At 34.1% G+C, this 15614-nt stretch overlaps 1 protein-coding gene across 1 annotated transcript in view; it reads right to left on the reverse strand.

The window, feature by feature from the left end:
- The window catches only part of LOC127730995 (protein AF-10-like), a 37700-nt gene extending 22973 nt beyond the window's left edge, over positions 1-14727 (reverse strand). The window contains exons 1-7 of the mRNA XM_052239702.1: positions 14524-14727; positions 14326-14405; positions 12576-12630; positions 11640-11749; positions 8995-9098; positions 4852-4945; positions 3474-3587 (exon numbers count right to left, since the gene is read on the reverse strand). Coding sequence (XP_052095662.1) covers positions 3474-3587; positions 4852-4945; positions 8995-9098; positions 11640-11749; positions 12576-12630; positions 14326-14405; positions 14524-14644 — 678 coding nt within the window. The 5' untranslated portion in view covers positions 14645-14727. The remainder of the gene's footprint in view (positions 1-3473; positions 3588-4851; positions 4946-8994; positions 9099-11639; positions 11750-12575; positions 12631-14325; positions 14406-14523) is intronic.
- Positions 14728-15614: the final 887 nt, after the last annotated feature.

The following is a 15614-nucleotide window of genomic DNA, read 5'->3' on the forward strand; positions in this document are numbered from 1 at the left end:
TTTTTGGCCCCAAATTCCTAAACGTTTAGGGCAATTACCCCAAAACTCAAACCCAGCTTTCCCTTTGTGATATGGAACCTTGTAGTACAATTTCATAAAGATCCATACACTTGAACACAAGTTATTGTCTGGAAACTAGAAAAATGCTTGTTTTTTGGCCCCTTTTTGGCCCCAAATTCCTAAATGTTTAGGGCAATTACCCCCAAACACAAACCCAGCTTTCCCTTTGTGATATGGAACCTTGTAGTACAATTTCATAAAGATCCATACACTTACACACAAGTTATTGTCCTGAAACTAGAAAAATGCTTGTTTTTTGCCCCTTTTTGGCCCCTAATTCCTAAAATTTTGAGGCAATTACCCCCAAAATCAATCCCAGCCTTCCCTTTGTGGTATGGTACCTTGCAGTACAATTTCAGAGAGATCCATACACTTGAACACAAGTTATTGTCTGGAAACTAGAAAATTTCTTGTTTTTAGGCCCCTTTTTGGCCTCAAATTCATAAACGTTTAGGGCAATTACCCCCAAACTCAAACCCAGCTTTCCCTTTGTGATATGGAACCTTGTAGTACAATTTCATAAAGATCCATACACTTACACACAAGTTATTGTCCTGAAACTAGAAAAATGCTTGTTTTTTGCCCCTTTTTGGCCCCTAATTCCTAAAATTTTGAGGCAATTACCCCCAAAATCAATCCCAGCCTTCCCTTTGTGGTATGGTACCTTGCAGTACAATTTCAGAGAGATCCATACACTTGAACACAAGTTATTGTCTGGAAACTAGAAAATGCTTGTTTTTAGGCCCCTTTTTGGCCTCAAATTCATAAACGTTTAGGGCAATTACCCCCAAACTCAAACCCAGCTTTCCCTTTGTGATATGGAACCTTGTAGTACAATTTCATAAAGATCCATACACTTACACACAAGTTATTGTCCTGAAACTAGAAAATGCTTGTTTTTTGCCCCTTTTTGGCCCCTAATTCCTAAAATTTTGAGGCAATTACCCCCAAAATCAATCCCAGCCTTCCCTTTGTGGTATGGTACCTTGCAGTACAATTTCAGATAGATCCATAAATTTGAACACAAGTTATTGTCTGGAAACTAGAAAAATGCTTATTTTTGGCCCCTTATTCCTAAACGTTTTGGGCAATTCCCCACAAACTCAATTCCAGCTTTCCCTTTGTGATATGGAACCTTGTAGTACATTTTCAGAAAGATCCATACACTTACACACAAGTTATTATCATGAAACTAGAAAAATGCTTGTTTTTTGCCCCTAATTCCTAAAATTTTGAGGCAATTACCCCCAAAATCAATCCCAGCATTCCCTTTGAGATATGGAACCTTGTGGTACAATGTCAGAGAGATCCATACACTAACACACAAGTTATGTCTGGAAATTACAAAAATGCTTATTTTGGCCCCTTTTTCCTTAACTGTTGGTACCATAACCCCCAAAATCAATCCCAACCTTCCTTTTGTGGTATTAAACCTTACGGTAAAATTTCAAAGAGATCCATTCACTTAAACTAAAGTTAGAGTGCGAAAACCACTGTGTATTCGGACGATGACGACGACGCCAACGTCATACCAATATACGACAAAAACATTTTTAATTTTAGCGGTTGTATAAAAATGCTTGTTTTTGGCCCTTTTTGGGCCCTTAATTCATAAACTGTTGGCCCCATAACCCCTAAAATGAATCCCAACCTTCTACTTGTGGTATTAATATCAGAGCAAACGAAAAACTTATACACAAGTTATTATCCTGAAACTAGAAAAATGCTATTTTTGGGTCCCTAATTCCTAAACGGTTGGGACCATCAACCCCAAAATCAATCCCAACATTCCTTTTGTGGTATTGAACCTTCTTAAAAAATTTCATAGAGATCCATTCACTTAAACTAAAGTTATTGTCCGGAAACCAATGTGTCTTTGGACGACAAAGCAGACGACGACATCATACCATTATACTATCCCCAAAAATTTTTTGCGGTTGTATAAAAATTTGAAAAGAAACTTTTTATTTACCTAGTATGGTCTGGTATCCAAAATCTAACAACATGGTTAGATTCAGCATATAAAAAACACCAAAAATTCAATTTTAGTTGAAATCAAACAAAGTTTCATTTTGGACCCTTTAAACCTTAATATGGACTTATTTGAAAACAGGGCCCAAAATAAAAAAATCTAAATGCACAATAAGATTCAGCATATCATAGAGCCGCAAAAATTCAGTTTTTGATGAAATCAAACAAAGCTCAATTTTGGACTCTTTGGACCTCAATGTAGACCAAATTAAAAATGGGGCCCAATATCCAAAATAGTAATACAAGGTTAGAACTCCCAAAAATGAAATCAATTGAAGATTTCTTACTAATGCGCAATACTGTGCTGTTGCACAATACTTAGTTTATCTGTTATATATAATAATTTACACACCCTGTTTGGTGTGTATCTCCTGCCATATCAGTATTTGTTGCTTTTATATATAAATCAGAAATAATCAATGCAAAAATGAAAATATTTTGGGATAAAAAAAAAAAAATTAATTATGTAAATATAACCCCCCCCCCCAAAAAATTGAAATTTTGAAAAAATAAGAACTCCCAAAAAAGTTTGAACCCCCCCCCCCCCCCCCCCCCCCCCTCAATTTTTTTTGAAATTTTAAAGATTATCTTCTTTTCAGGAAAAATGTACAATTTCAGAGAGTTCCATAAACTTTAACACTAGTTATTGTCTGGAAACTAAAAAAATGCTGTTTTGGGCCCCTTTTTTGCCCCTAATTCCAAAACGTTTGAGGCAAATACCCCCAAACTCAATCCCAGCCTTCCCTTTGTGATTGGATCCTTGTGGTACAATTTCAGAGAGATCCCTACACTTACACACAAGATATTATCCAGAAACCACAAAAATGCTAGTTCTTGGCCCCTAATTCCTAAACTGTTAGTACCATAACCCCCATAATCAATCCCAACATTCCTTTTGTGGTATTGAACCTTCTGATAAAATTTCATAGAGATCCATTCACTTAAACTAAGGTTATTGCCCAGAAACCAAATGTGTCTTCGAACGATGACGACATGATAGCATTAAACGAATGCAAATTTTTTGCGGTCGTATAAAAAAGCCAACACATAATGCAATAAAACTGTTGTTTCATGTTTTTCTGACAAAAATCTTAAGATTGTTGTCTTGTTTGAATCAAACCCATATCCATTCCCCCCCCAACCCCCCCCAAAAAAAAATCTTTTTTCTTATTGAAACTTTGACATATTTTACTTTTAAACTTGTGTTTTTGGTGCATTTTCAAGTAATGATAACTGCATTAAGATCCATTTACTGAGTGAAGAAAAAATTTAGGTAATCTGATCAATCATATTTATTCTACTGGCACAAAAAAAAAATGCTTTGGCATTGTTTTTCTTGTATTTGAAAATCCTTTGTCAGAGCACCTAAAATGACATTTTACCTTCATTTTATCAAAGTTGCTTGGGAAAGTTTTCTCTGGTGTTGAATCAGGTGTTGCATTGTCTGCTGGTATTGGCTTAAATGGAGGAATTATCTTAATATTGGCATCTTTTTTCTAAAAATTAAACAAGAAATTTTTTTAATGTTCCATGTTTTTTGCATGTTACTAAAATGAAAACAAGTGTGAGTTACTGCTCTACCAATGTATTATATTTTGTAATATACACTCACTGACATCCATTGGTCTTTTTTAATAATTTGTTTATATTTACAAGATTAGTTTTTACGTATATGTGTCAGTAAAAAATCAATGCCTGCTAGCCGAATCGTGAAAAATTGATCAATATAGATATATGGAAAGAGATTTAGAGACAATTATCAAAATGAGATGAATGTAAGCAACTATATGTCACTGTACAGCTTTCTACAACAAGAAATACTCATACCATAGTCAGCTATAAAACACCCTGACAATCAAATACCCATACCATAGTCAGCTATAAAAGACCCTGACAATCAAATACCCATACCATAGTCAGCTATAAAAGACCCTGACAATCAAAAATAAAAGAAGCAAAAATCATGATTTTTCATTAATGTGCCGAAAATTAGATTTTCAGACATGACATAAAAAAGACAGTTTTCATGAATTATACAAGTCCACTATGGTCTCTCATTCTGGGAAATTCAGTCAGTCACCAAGGCTGAATATAAACTAATCATTATACACTAATGTACCAAAAATGACCTTATAATCTGCAGGCACTACAAAAAAAAATTTTTGAAAGAGTAATTTTTTTTTACAAAATTTTTAAAATTCAAGGGCCACTAATCTGCCTAGAAGTGGGCCAACCATTCAAAATTCCCATTTCTACATAAAGGCCTTAAAATTATATGTGTGTTTAAGTTTCCTCCCTGAAAATAATAGGGTCAGTAGCCTAGGATTTTTTTTGTCAAATGCGGGGGAAAATATGGTCTTTAATGACTAGGTCACGTCCTCGATTTTACATTAGGTTTTTTCCAGCAGTTCACCATTTGCAAACTTCCAATAAATAGAGTGCCAATGTTTAATATGGTTTAGAACAGTTCTGTCAAGTATTTTGATAGAATATAATAGAAAAGAAAGAATGTGGGGTATCCATCCGTGACTATTACCATTAAGATGGCATTTAAATTACAACAACTGATATGTTGGTGAAAAGTCTTAAAAAAGAAATCCTTGCATAAAATTTTAAATAAGCTGAGAAACCTAATACACACAAATCTTTTAGTCTAAATTTAGTGCATTATATTAAACATCAGTTAAGGACTAATTTAAAATATAACCCACACTCTTAGAGAGGGGTATAATATTAATGATCAGATATGAGTTAACTTACTAATTTTTTGTAATGATAATCACAATAACCACAGTATTTGACATTGTCACCATAGTTACCAGCTTCTTCACACAACAAACCTTGGGCCTGGGCACTGTAAAAATATATAAAAAACATATAGGCAAACAAGATTTTCTTATAAATAATTTCATTTTTATATTGGAAGTTAAAATTTTGTCTTCTTTTTAGACTACACGAAATACGTCGGACCGTCGGACAAATCCGGTGAATAATGGATCGGTCTGGTTAAATTTTGTTGAATTCCGGTCCGAATGTCCAGTGTTGTTTTTTTCGTGGATTTTTTAAAAACCCTACATTTTTCCCAATTTTTGGAGCAAAATTCCCAAACGATCTCAAAATTCATTCTCATCTTTATTATTCATGACAGCGATGTTTATTTTGTTCAACCACTAGCTTTATGCCGAAAATCGCATACAAGTAATGTGTAAATCAGAGTAAAAACATATCTGACTGACAAAAACAACAATGGCTGCCATCAACCGGAAATATAAACAATACCGGATCAGATTCTGGGAACGGATAAGGTCAATTTCCGGGTTTGCCGATCAAATACAATAGAAACATAAAAAAAATCCAAGCAGGTTCACAAAATACAGCTATGAGATATAAACACTAGAATTGAAAACCAAAAGATATATGAAAATGAAAGAAGATACAGGAAATATTTTATACAGAAACTCAAAATTTTTTTTAGTTCACAAATAATTTTCATGTCAAAATCCAATAAAATGTGACATTACTTATCTTTATCACTGAAATGCATTCAGGCAATTGTGCACAACTTTTATCAAAATATACACTCTTGTCACATGATTTTGTTTTTGTGCATTTTGGAGAGGAGTAGGGCACAACAAGTCATAAGATTATTGTATTTTGTCGGATAATATACAATTAGATGTAAAAATAAATTGTTAGCTGAGCGCAGCTGGATACGACCGCAGATGTCCAACCCTGAAAAGTTGGGGCCAAAATGGACACAATATTCACGCTTGATACAGGTCTGAATTTGGATTGTAATTAAATTTTTGACACATAATAGGTTTCTGACACAGAATAACTGTAGTCAAAGAACTTCAAATTGGTTATATGATTTGAATTTATATTCAATTTTTTGCTTTTGTGCAATACACTATATGAATTGACCCCCCCCCCCCCAAATAAAAAAACAACATTTTACCCCGTTTTTTTGCGTTTGTGCAATACACTATGCTGTTGAATATTAACCCCCCAAAAAAAATATTAGAAGAAATTTTCTTTTAATTTCTGAAATCTAAAAGGAGAAATATTGTCCCTCTCCAATTTTTTTCACCTCCCCCTTTCCCTTCTTCAAAAAAATAATTCTTTCCCTCAAGTTATGGTCAGTATCTCAGACAATCATCATTTCTTAATACATAATTTACAAGCAGTGTAAGGGAGGTAATCAAACATTGTTATTTGAATTGATTTGGATTACCTCCCTTACACTGCTTTTAGATTGTCTCAATTGTCCTTTAACCAGAAAAACCTGTTTCCCCCCTTTTTTTGCCCCTAATTCCTAAATGGTTTGAGCCATAACCCCCAAAGTCAATCCTAACCATCCCTTTGTAGTATGGAAACTTGTGGTATAATTTCAGAGAGATTTATACACTTTAGCACAAGTTATTGTCTGGAAACTACAAAAATGCTTATTTGGGCCCCTCATTCCTAAACAGTTGGGACCATAACCTCTAAAATCAATCCCAACCTTCCTTTAGTTGTTATAAACCTTGTGTTAAAATTTTATTGATTTCTATTTATTTATACTAAAGTTATTATACGGACACCATCTGTCTTCGAACGACGCTGACAACGTGATACCAATATAAACCAAAAAATTTTTAATTTTTGCGGTTGTATAAAAATTGGTCTTGTAAAATTTCATTCGGTCTGGTCTAGGTTGTTTACCAGACCGAATGTCCTGTAAAAATAAAATTCATTCGTGTAGTCTGCTTTTTAACATAATTATTGTTATAAATGCAATTTCAGTTATTCTTTCAAATATCTAACGCACATTTAAACAAAGGGATTGAACAAAAGGCAAAGCCTATACCATCTGTTCCCATACGCAATAGATTGAATAATCTGAAAAAAAATATTTCTGATAATTCATAGATAATTCATTATTGCAGTGAGTCAGGGGAGGCAACCCACCAGCTTCTTGAAATATTTTATTGGGTACGCATATATAATCGATTCTCGTTATCTTGAAGTCAGCTGGACCAAAGAAATATTTTGATACACCCCAGAGCTCCAGATAAGCTGCGTATTTGCGTGATTACGCAATAAAAATAATTAAAAACCCAATGCAATTGCCCATTGCAGGGTTCAATAACCCAATTAATTCAAAGGAAAACCCAATTATATGCCAAAAACATGGGTTCTTAACGCTTTTATTCGATATCGTTTGCGTTATTTACCCTTACTTGATTACAGTCGTCGCGTAAATCTATTTTTATAATATTTATAATTGGAAATGTCCTTTCGTTCTAAAAATAGAGCCCTGCATAAAGTAGCTGTAATGGGTCCCTGTTGGAATTTTCCGTTGCTCAAAAGGTACACGTGTTTATGAAAAAATTTCGATCTTTTCAGCGTTTATCCAATTAGCGTGTGACATGCTGTCATATTTTTTCGAATTGCTCGGGATTTATCATAACATACAATGAATTAAAATGAAAGTAAATGTCCGGTAAAAATATTGAATAGAAGCATGTTTTCGGCTTCTTTTTGATAGCTGAGGGAAAGTTATGATGATAACAAGACTCAGCTAGTGATTTTAGTAAGCGGCCATTGAACGCATGGGCGTGTTTGCGTACCATAACGAGAACATTGCTAGAGCGATAAACACAGGGTTCCGTCAAAAACGAAATCAGTTGGAAAAAGTGAAAGGCCAAATCAAGGATTTGTATAGTGGACTATACAAATCCTTGGCCAAATCAATTATGACATGATATGTAGTTTGAAAGCATCGGAAACCAAAAGATCTGATAAGGGACAACTTAACCCAGATTTATGTAAATCGAAAACAGTTTATATATTATTTTTTTCATTTTAGTTGATGAGTGAATACACATATCCGTTTTTTACGTCAATGCAGCTTGACACTTTCTTTGTTTTTGGTCTAATTGTTCTAGATGCTTAAGATAGTTGTCTTATTGGCAAGTGCAGTATAACATTGTCATTTATTTACTTGATGTTGCAGAATTATTTGTAAATTTAAGGTTTTGGGGGTATATCTTAAATCTGGAAACTACTTTTTATTTTTATGAAAAAGTAGATCTGGCAAATAGGTGAAAGGACTGGCAAAACTTTCTTACAGCACCTAAATTTCACATATATTACACAAAAATCTAAACACTTAGCCACACCTACCCCAACTATAATTAAACTAGGGTGATCATATGGGATCTAGAAAGGCAATTAGTTCCTGTCCAACTAGTGACACCAGCTGCAGTTTACATAAGTTTTGAGAAAATACCAAACTGACAGAACGTTAAAAACGGGACACAAATTAAATGTACAATTGCTCGTCAGTGAATAAACCAAATAAAACAGCTAGCACATATTCTACAAAGAAAGAAACACATTTAAGATGGAAACACATCTGGGGTTGATATAATGTGATTATAACATGCCTAAATATTCAATATTGTGTTGATGAAAAAACCCTATACATTAAGGAGCTTGGTGGTGAAAAACCCAATTTGATATTAGCGTGAGGGGTGAATTGGAATTGATAATGCAATTAAAAAACTTTATCACCCAATTACATAAAAAAATGGTGGGTAAAAACCCCAATTTGTGAATTCTTATCTGGAGCTCTGCACCCCTAGTTATACTCAAAACGAAAACCTCAAGTATGAAAGACCAAGGGACACAATTCTTGCTTAGCTTGGTAAAGATAAAATAAATTCGGATGAATATGGGTAGGGGATCAATATTTTGGTCGCAGATCGATCGATATGTACGTTGTGGTCTTTTATTTTTCCCTGTGTTTTTTAGCTAAGAGAGTAATTTCCAATTGATCTTAGCTTTATATAAAGTTGACAAAATTTTTCATTCTCCTATACAAGAGATTTTAAATTTAAATTACTGCAAGGTACAAACCAAGTAACATGGAAATATTGTTTACATCCATTTTTATTACACTGCATACAGGCTCCAGTTGATGCTTTGCTTGCTCTGTCCTTCTCTTCACATACATAGCAAATCTTTAAATATCAATATAAAGTAATTATTCTTCTACATGCTCTAGGGTATCCTGTTCAAACTGTACCCATTATACTTATAGTCATAACTTATTATGAATTAGCATGATTAGTCAGATATCATTCATGTTTATCAATTTTATGTATAAATAGTACCAGATCCATCTATGTTTAGTGTTACTTCAGTTTTACAGCTTCTGTGTGTGTGTCACTGTCAGAAAATTTTCAGTATCAAATGGATACATATGTACACATGTATTCCACAGCAATGTCATGAATGTGACCTAGTTTTTTTAAAGAAAAAAAGGTTGGTCTTGGATAAAGGTTTTTTTTTTAATTGTAATCGTCTTGGAAATAGCTTTCAGTAACTGCCAATACTCTTAGATCTGTACTGTGTGTCTTCAGTGATTCTGTTAGTTGTTTGTTTTGCTTTGTATATTGATCTGATGAGTCAAACCCTTTTTAACTGATTTTTATGGTTTGTTCTTATGTTGTGCTGTGGTGGATAGTTGTCTCATTGGCAATCATACCACTGCTCCTTATCTTATATTGAAGGCAGGTTTGAAGTATAGGTAAGACAATACTAGGTCATGTTTTAAGAACAGGGCTCACGCTAGCAGGTTACTGGGGCGATAAAGTCGCTTTCCCATCCGTAACGCCGCTTTGCCAGACCGTCAAAAGCGAAATCTAGTCGCCCTGTTGTTCATCATACTCGCTTTTGTCATCAGCAATTTTCCATTTTGACCAAATCGATGAAACATTTTTTTTTATTACTTCCAGTACTTGTTACTCAATAGTGTACATCAAATCATTCCAACTTTCGGCAAAATAAGTTTGTAACTTCATTAGAACATGATGAAAGTTGCCTTTAGTAAATGTTGAATCCATTTATTGCATTAAAACGTCATATTCCTTTCCAAATAGCTTGTCAAACATCGTTTATTTTTGTAAATTTTCTTCATCCACCACTGAAATATTTTACGAACTACGGATCGGAGGCGGGATTCATCGGAAACAGACCAGCTATGACCGAAATCTGTATCATTACGATAACAACTACGGACGCATGAATGGCACAGCTGACAGAACATTGATCCCAAAGGGAATAAAATGGGCGCAGCTTGATATGACCGCAGAGGTCGAACCCTGAATAGTTACACACAAGTTATTGTCCTGTCACTAGAAAAATGCTTGTTTTTTGCCCCTTTTTGACCCTAATTCCTAAAATTTTGTGGCAATTACCCCCAAAATCAATCCCAGCCTTCCCTTTGTGGTATGGTACCTTGCAGTACAATTTCAGAGAGATCCATACACTTGAACACAAGTTATTGTCTGGAAACTAGAAAAATGCTTATTTTTGGCCCCTTATTCCTTAACGTTTTGGGCAATTACCCCCAAACTCAATTCCAGCTTTCCCTTTGTGATATGGAACCTTGTATTACAATTTCAGAAAGATCCATACACTTACACACAAGTTTTTGTCATGAAACTAGAAAAATGCTTGTTTTTTGCCCCTTATTCCTAAAATTACCCCCAAAATCAATCCCAGCATTCCCTTTGTGATATGGAACCTTGTGGAACAATGTCAGAGAGATCCATACACTAACACACAAGTTATATCTGGAAGTTACAAAAATGCTTATTTTTGGCCCCTAATTCCTTAACTGTTGGTACCATAACCCCAAAAATCAATCCCAACCTTCCTTTTGTGGTATTGAACCTTACGGTAAAATTTCATAGAGATCCATTCACTTAAACTAAAGTTAGAGTGCGAAAACCGATGTGTCTTCGGATGACGACGCCAACGTCATACCAATATTCGACTGCAAATTTTTTTTGCAGTTGTGTAAAAATTACGCATTCCACACGCATTAACAGACTTTTGACTAGATCTACCCAATTAATGTATATATTTCCATGTATATGCATTTATTGATTAAAGTTGCTTCACTCTGGGACTTTTACACTAATATCAATATGTAGTGTCCCAGCTTAACTTTGTTAAATTAATATATCTTTTTAATGAGAAACACTGAATTTCATAATCATGATTTAATTGAATTTTAATTCATATACTAGACTTTCATTTCATTTTTTATATAAAAAAAAATCTTTTTAGTGCTAGATATTTAGTTGGAGGACTTATATAATTGTGCAACTAGATGTGATAAACTTAAACCACTTTTAATTTGAACTGTTACTTTAATTGTATACTCAGATATGAATTGAATATAGTAAAAACCAAACATTGTAGCGCCTCGAACAAGCGAACACTTCTCCTTCAAATCTCACCACTTCTCCCTATCAGTTTCAAAAAGAGAAGTCACTTCTCCCTATGATTCTGAAGTAGAGCCCTGATAAATATTTAAAGCAAAGTGATAACTATTCAACAGATAAGTAGGGTTTAAAGCCATCCATGAAAACCACGAAAATTGGTACCCCACGAATAAAAGTACCCTCACAGTATTTGCTTATCCACATATACCTGTACACTTGTATGTGTGGTGCAATTCATTTAGGCACAATCAATCAAAAAATTCCTACCTTGTTAAATCTTTCTTGAGGCAGATTTTTCAGTACTATTGGTTCCATTGTTTGTACATTAGCAAACCATGCTTCTGGTATGAACAAAGCACAGACAACATGACACCATCCTGAAACATGAAAATCAGAAAATTAAAAAACATCACTAAGCACAGCTCTAGTTCCTAGTCAATGATATAACAATTATAACTAAATGTCAATTAATTCTTTTTATTTCTACTAGTAACAACATGGCTACAAACATAACTAAGATAACCATGAGACAACAACATGGCTACAAATATAAATAAGATAACCATCAGACAACAGTAGGGCTACAAACATAAATAGGGTAACCTAGAGACAACAGCATGGCCACAAACTAAACTAGGATTACAAAGAGACAACAGCATGGCTACAAACATTTATAGGATAACCTAGAGACAACAGCATGGCTACAAACATAGCTAGGATAACCAGGAGACAACAGCATGGCTTCAAACAGAACTAACATAACCAGGAGACAACAACATGACTACAAACATATATAGGATAATCATGAGAAAACAGCATGGCTATAAACATAACTAGGATAACCATGAGAAAACAACATGGCTCCAAACATAGCTAGGATAACCAGGAGACAACAGCATGGCTACAAACATAGCTAGAATAACCAGGAGATAACAGCATGGCTTCAAACATAACTAACATAACCAGGAGACAACAACATGACTACGAACATATATAGGATAACCATGAGAAAACAACATGGCTTCAAAAATAACTAAGATAGCCATGAGACAACAGCAGGACTACAAACATTACTGTGATAATAATTAATGAGATAACAACATGGCTACTATGATTATTAGGATAACAGCATGGTTACAAAATTTACTGTGATCAACAATGGAAATAGCATATGAACACCATATTGTACAGAAAATAACATACCTCCAGAATCTGTTCTTTTCAAGGCACCATCTTTTTGTTGACATAATTCACATTTCTGCAAAGAAACAGCAGAGGCTCAGGCGGACTGCATATAGTTTTTTTTTTTTACCTTAATGGCTACTGAAATGTTCTATTACAAAAGTATTCCTTCACTTTAGTTTTCTAAATTTTGAAAATTCAATGGGAAACTGCTAAGATCATTTGCCACAGTAGTGGTACACAAGATGGAGGAAACAATAGCAACAGGATAGGGGAAACATGCCAAATGGTTAATAGTTTCCCAAATGAGAAACATTTTTCTAGTGTTACTTAAATTTGTTCCATTTGAATAAAAAAGATTCAGCTAAAAAATATAATTTTTAGCACTTTCAAATTATAACTCAATTAAGGGATGGTTACTCATTTTAGGATCTGGAATATAGTTCCCCTAGCCTGTGATCCTGGCCCTACCTCATCTTTGAATCAGTAAGGCCAGTTGTGGAAGAATCCATGTGACCAACTTTCAGCACTGAACAGGACAAAATTACTGTGCATGTACATATTATATAAACAATGTATGATCAGATTCTAAATCAATAACATTAACGGTACCTTTTTTGGGGTTGTAGTAACAATGTACCTGTTAGTCCTTCTGTAAATCCCTCCTCTATCAGGAGAACCTTGAATTCTTCCAGTAGTTATTTTATAAGATACACTGTAGTACACTATTCAACAAGTCTGTTTTCTTCCACCTCAATACCACTATTATTTTTGGTTAATTAGTTAAAAATTCAAATTTAGTTTATAGTAAGTTTAATGTAGTAAGAAAACCAGGACGGGCTAAAACAGAAAGACTTTGAAAGCAGAGAAAACTGTGCACCTTACAATCAGCATGACTTTATCAGAAGACAATACAGTTATCAAAAATCAAGGCTAAAAATAAAGCATAGGTACTTTAATTCAGTCACAGACCTGCGATGTTGCAGTGTGTTCTAGTATCATTTTATTCTGCCTAGACAGAGTTACATGTTCCATTAATTGAATGACTTGCAATAGATCAAAAATAACTTTGGCATACTCAAGTGTAATAAAGTTATTTGCTCTCATGAATCGAATTCAATAATAACGAGAGAATATCAACAAATTGTACCATTTCCACATTATATGAGAATTTTATTTAAAATTATATAATTTTGATGTTGCACTCCTCTCTTAAGAGGTCAATCCTGATTTTTACGTAAAAAATTTGTTGATCTACACTTTAAACCCATATTTTCTACTGTTCTGATGTTTCATTTCATGATAGTTTATACATGAAAAGATTTTATCATCTATTTACTTATTGTCAACTAAAATGAATCAACAAATATAAGATTTATAGTTATAAGTATGAAATTGGCAGTTATGAAACTGAATTATTACCCGGTCTGTAGATTGACCGACACAGTGTTAAGTTATTGTATCAAATTTGACCTAGCTCTACTGGCAAGCTTTGAGCACAGATAGCAGGCTTTAGTTTAGATTCCCATTTTGGCAGATTGTCTCCAACCTGATGGTAAAATTGTATCCTGAGGCAGTTGCAAGTATCAGTGAAAGATACTGCCATGGTCACTCAAAAGGATATGGACCTTTTCACTTTTATTTCATAAGGTGCTGCTGCTCCTGACACATTTAAAGTTTCAGTCTATTTCAGTACACAACAGTCAACACATTTACTTTCCATCAAAACAAAACAACGTGCTTCCGGTAATAAAAAAAATGGCGGACTTACCACTCTAGCGGCCCTTTCTTGAGATTCGCATTTTCTGCAAAACCATGGCCCTGTTGGCACCTGCACAATACCATAGCATGCTGTAAAAGATAAAAATAGCATATTTTCTTAACACACAAGTTCGCAAATAACCAATCATTCCCGATCGACTGCTATGAAACTGAATATTTGGCAACTAAACAATAACAAATGACAAACCTTGATGGACTGCAACATTGCAACCATGTCCATCGCAATAAACAAGGGGGTTTTCGGCCCATCCTCTTTCATCGGAACATACACAACATCCGCCGACCATTTCCTTCATGCTGATCGGCATAAATATACTTGAATTTTAAGGATCAAGCATGAAGACGTGTTGGTCTTCATTTTTTCTCCTTTAAGGTTTCCGGTCTCACGAAGGTCGTTGCACACGCGCGCTTAAAATAAAATTATAGTGCATGTTGGGATTTGTTTACATTTTACATAAATAGGGAGAAAACTAGAGGCTCCATGGGTAAGATAACTCTGTGACTATTATAATAGTTCCAGATAAATACAACATAAACTTAAAGAATTTATTTTGACCGAATACAAAATATATGTAAAATACAATACAAGACAATCATATTATTTTTGGTACATTTTTGTGTTCACACTTTGCCCAAGGATTTTAATGGTGACTGTGAATATATTTAATAAAAATCCATGCTTAGCCGAAATGCTTTGTACTGAAAACTTTTTTCAGTATACGGTTGTGGAGGACAGTATACTTTTTTTTGTTTTTGTTTTGTTTCATTATACAAATATTGACTTATCACACAATTAAATTCAAATTAAGTTATATTTTAAGTAGCGGCCAGTCAAAACAGCAAACATGTAAGGTTAAGGAATTCTAAGGTTCTAGAATTATCGTAATTAAACGATTCCACGCGCTCGTCTGTCTTTTTATATTTATGTTTATATCAGGTCATATGACCATCGTCATTCTTCAACAGGTTATCTCGATGTTTATATATTAGACTGTTAGATGGAGTCTAACATGAAATACACACGAAACTGCTGGTACATTATAACGGCGACGTCGACTCTATGCATTGTTAATTGTTTCTTTCAGATTTCTGGTAATTTGTATATACATGAGTATTTAATAAATCAAATATGAGAACTTGAGTCAAATCGGTGGACAAGGATTTGACAGCTGTTGCCCCTTTAACAACCAAAATGCACTAGATTTACCAAAACCCTCATGCGAAACTATAACGTCACCGGTACCCAAATTGCACCGAGTACCCAAATTGCACCTATTT

Source organism: Mytilus californianus, unplaced genomic scaffold (genome assembly GCF_021869535.1).
Source record: "Mytilus californianus isolate M0D057914Y unplaced genomic scaffold, xbMytCali1.0.p SCAF_2, whole genome shotgun sequence".
NCBI lineage: Eukaryota > Metazoa > Mollusca > Bivalvia > Mytilida > Mytilidae > Mytilus > Mytilus californianus.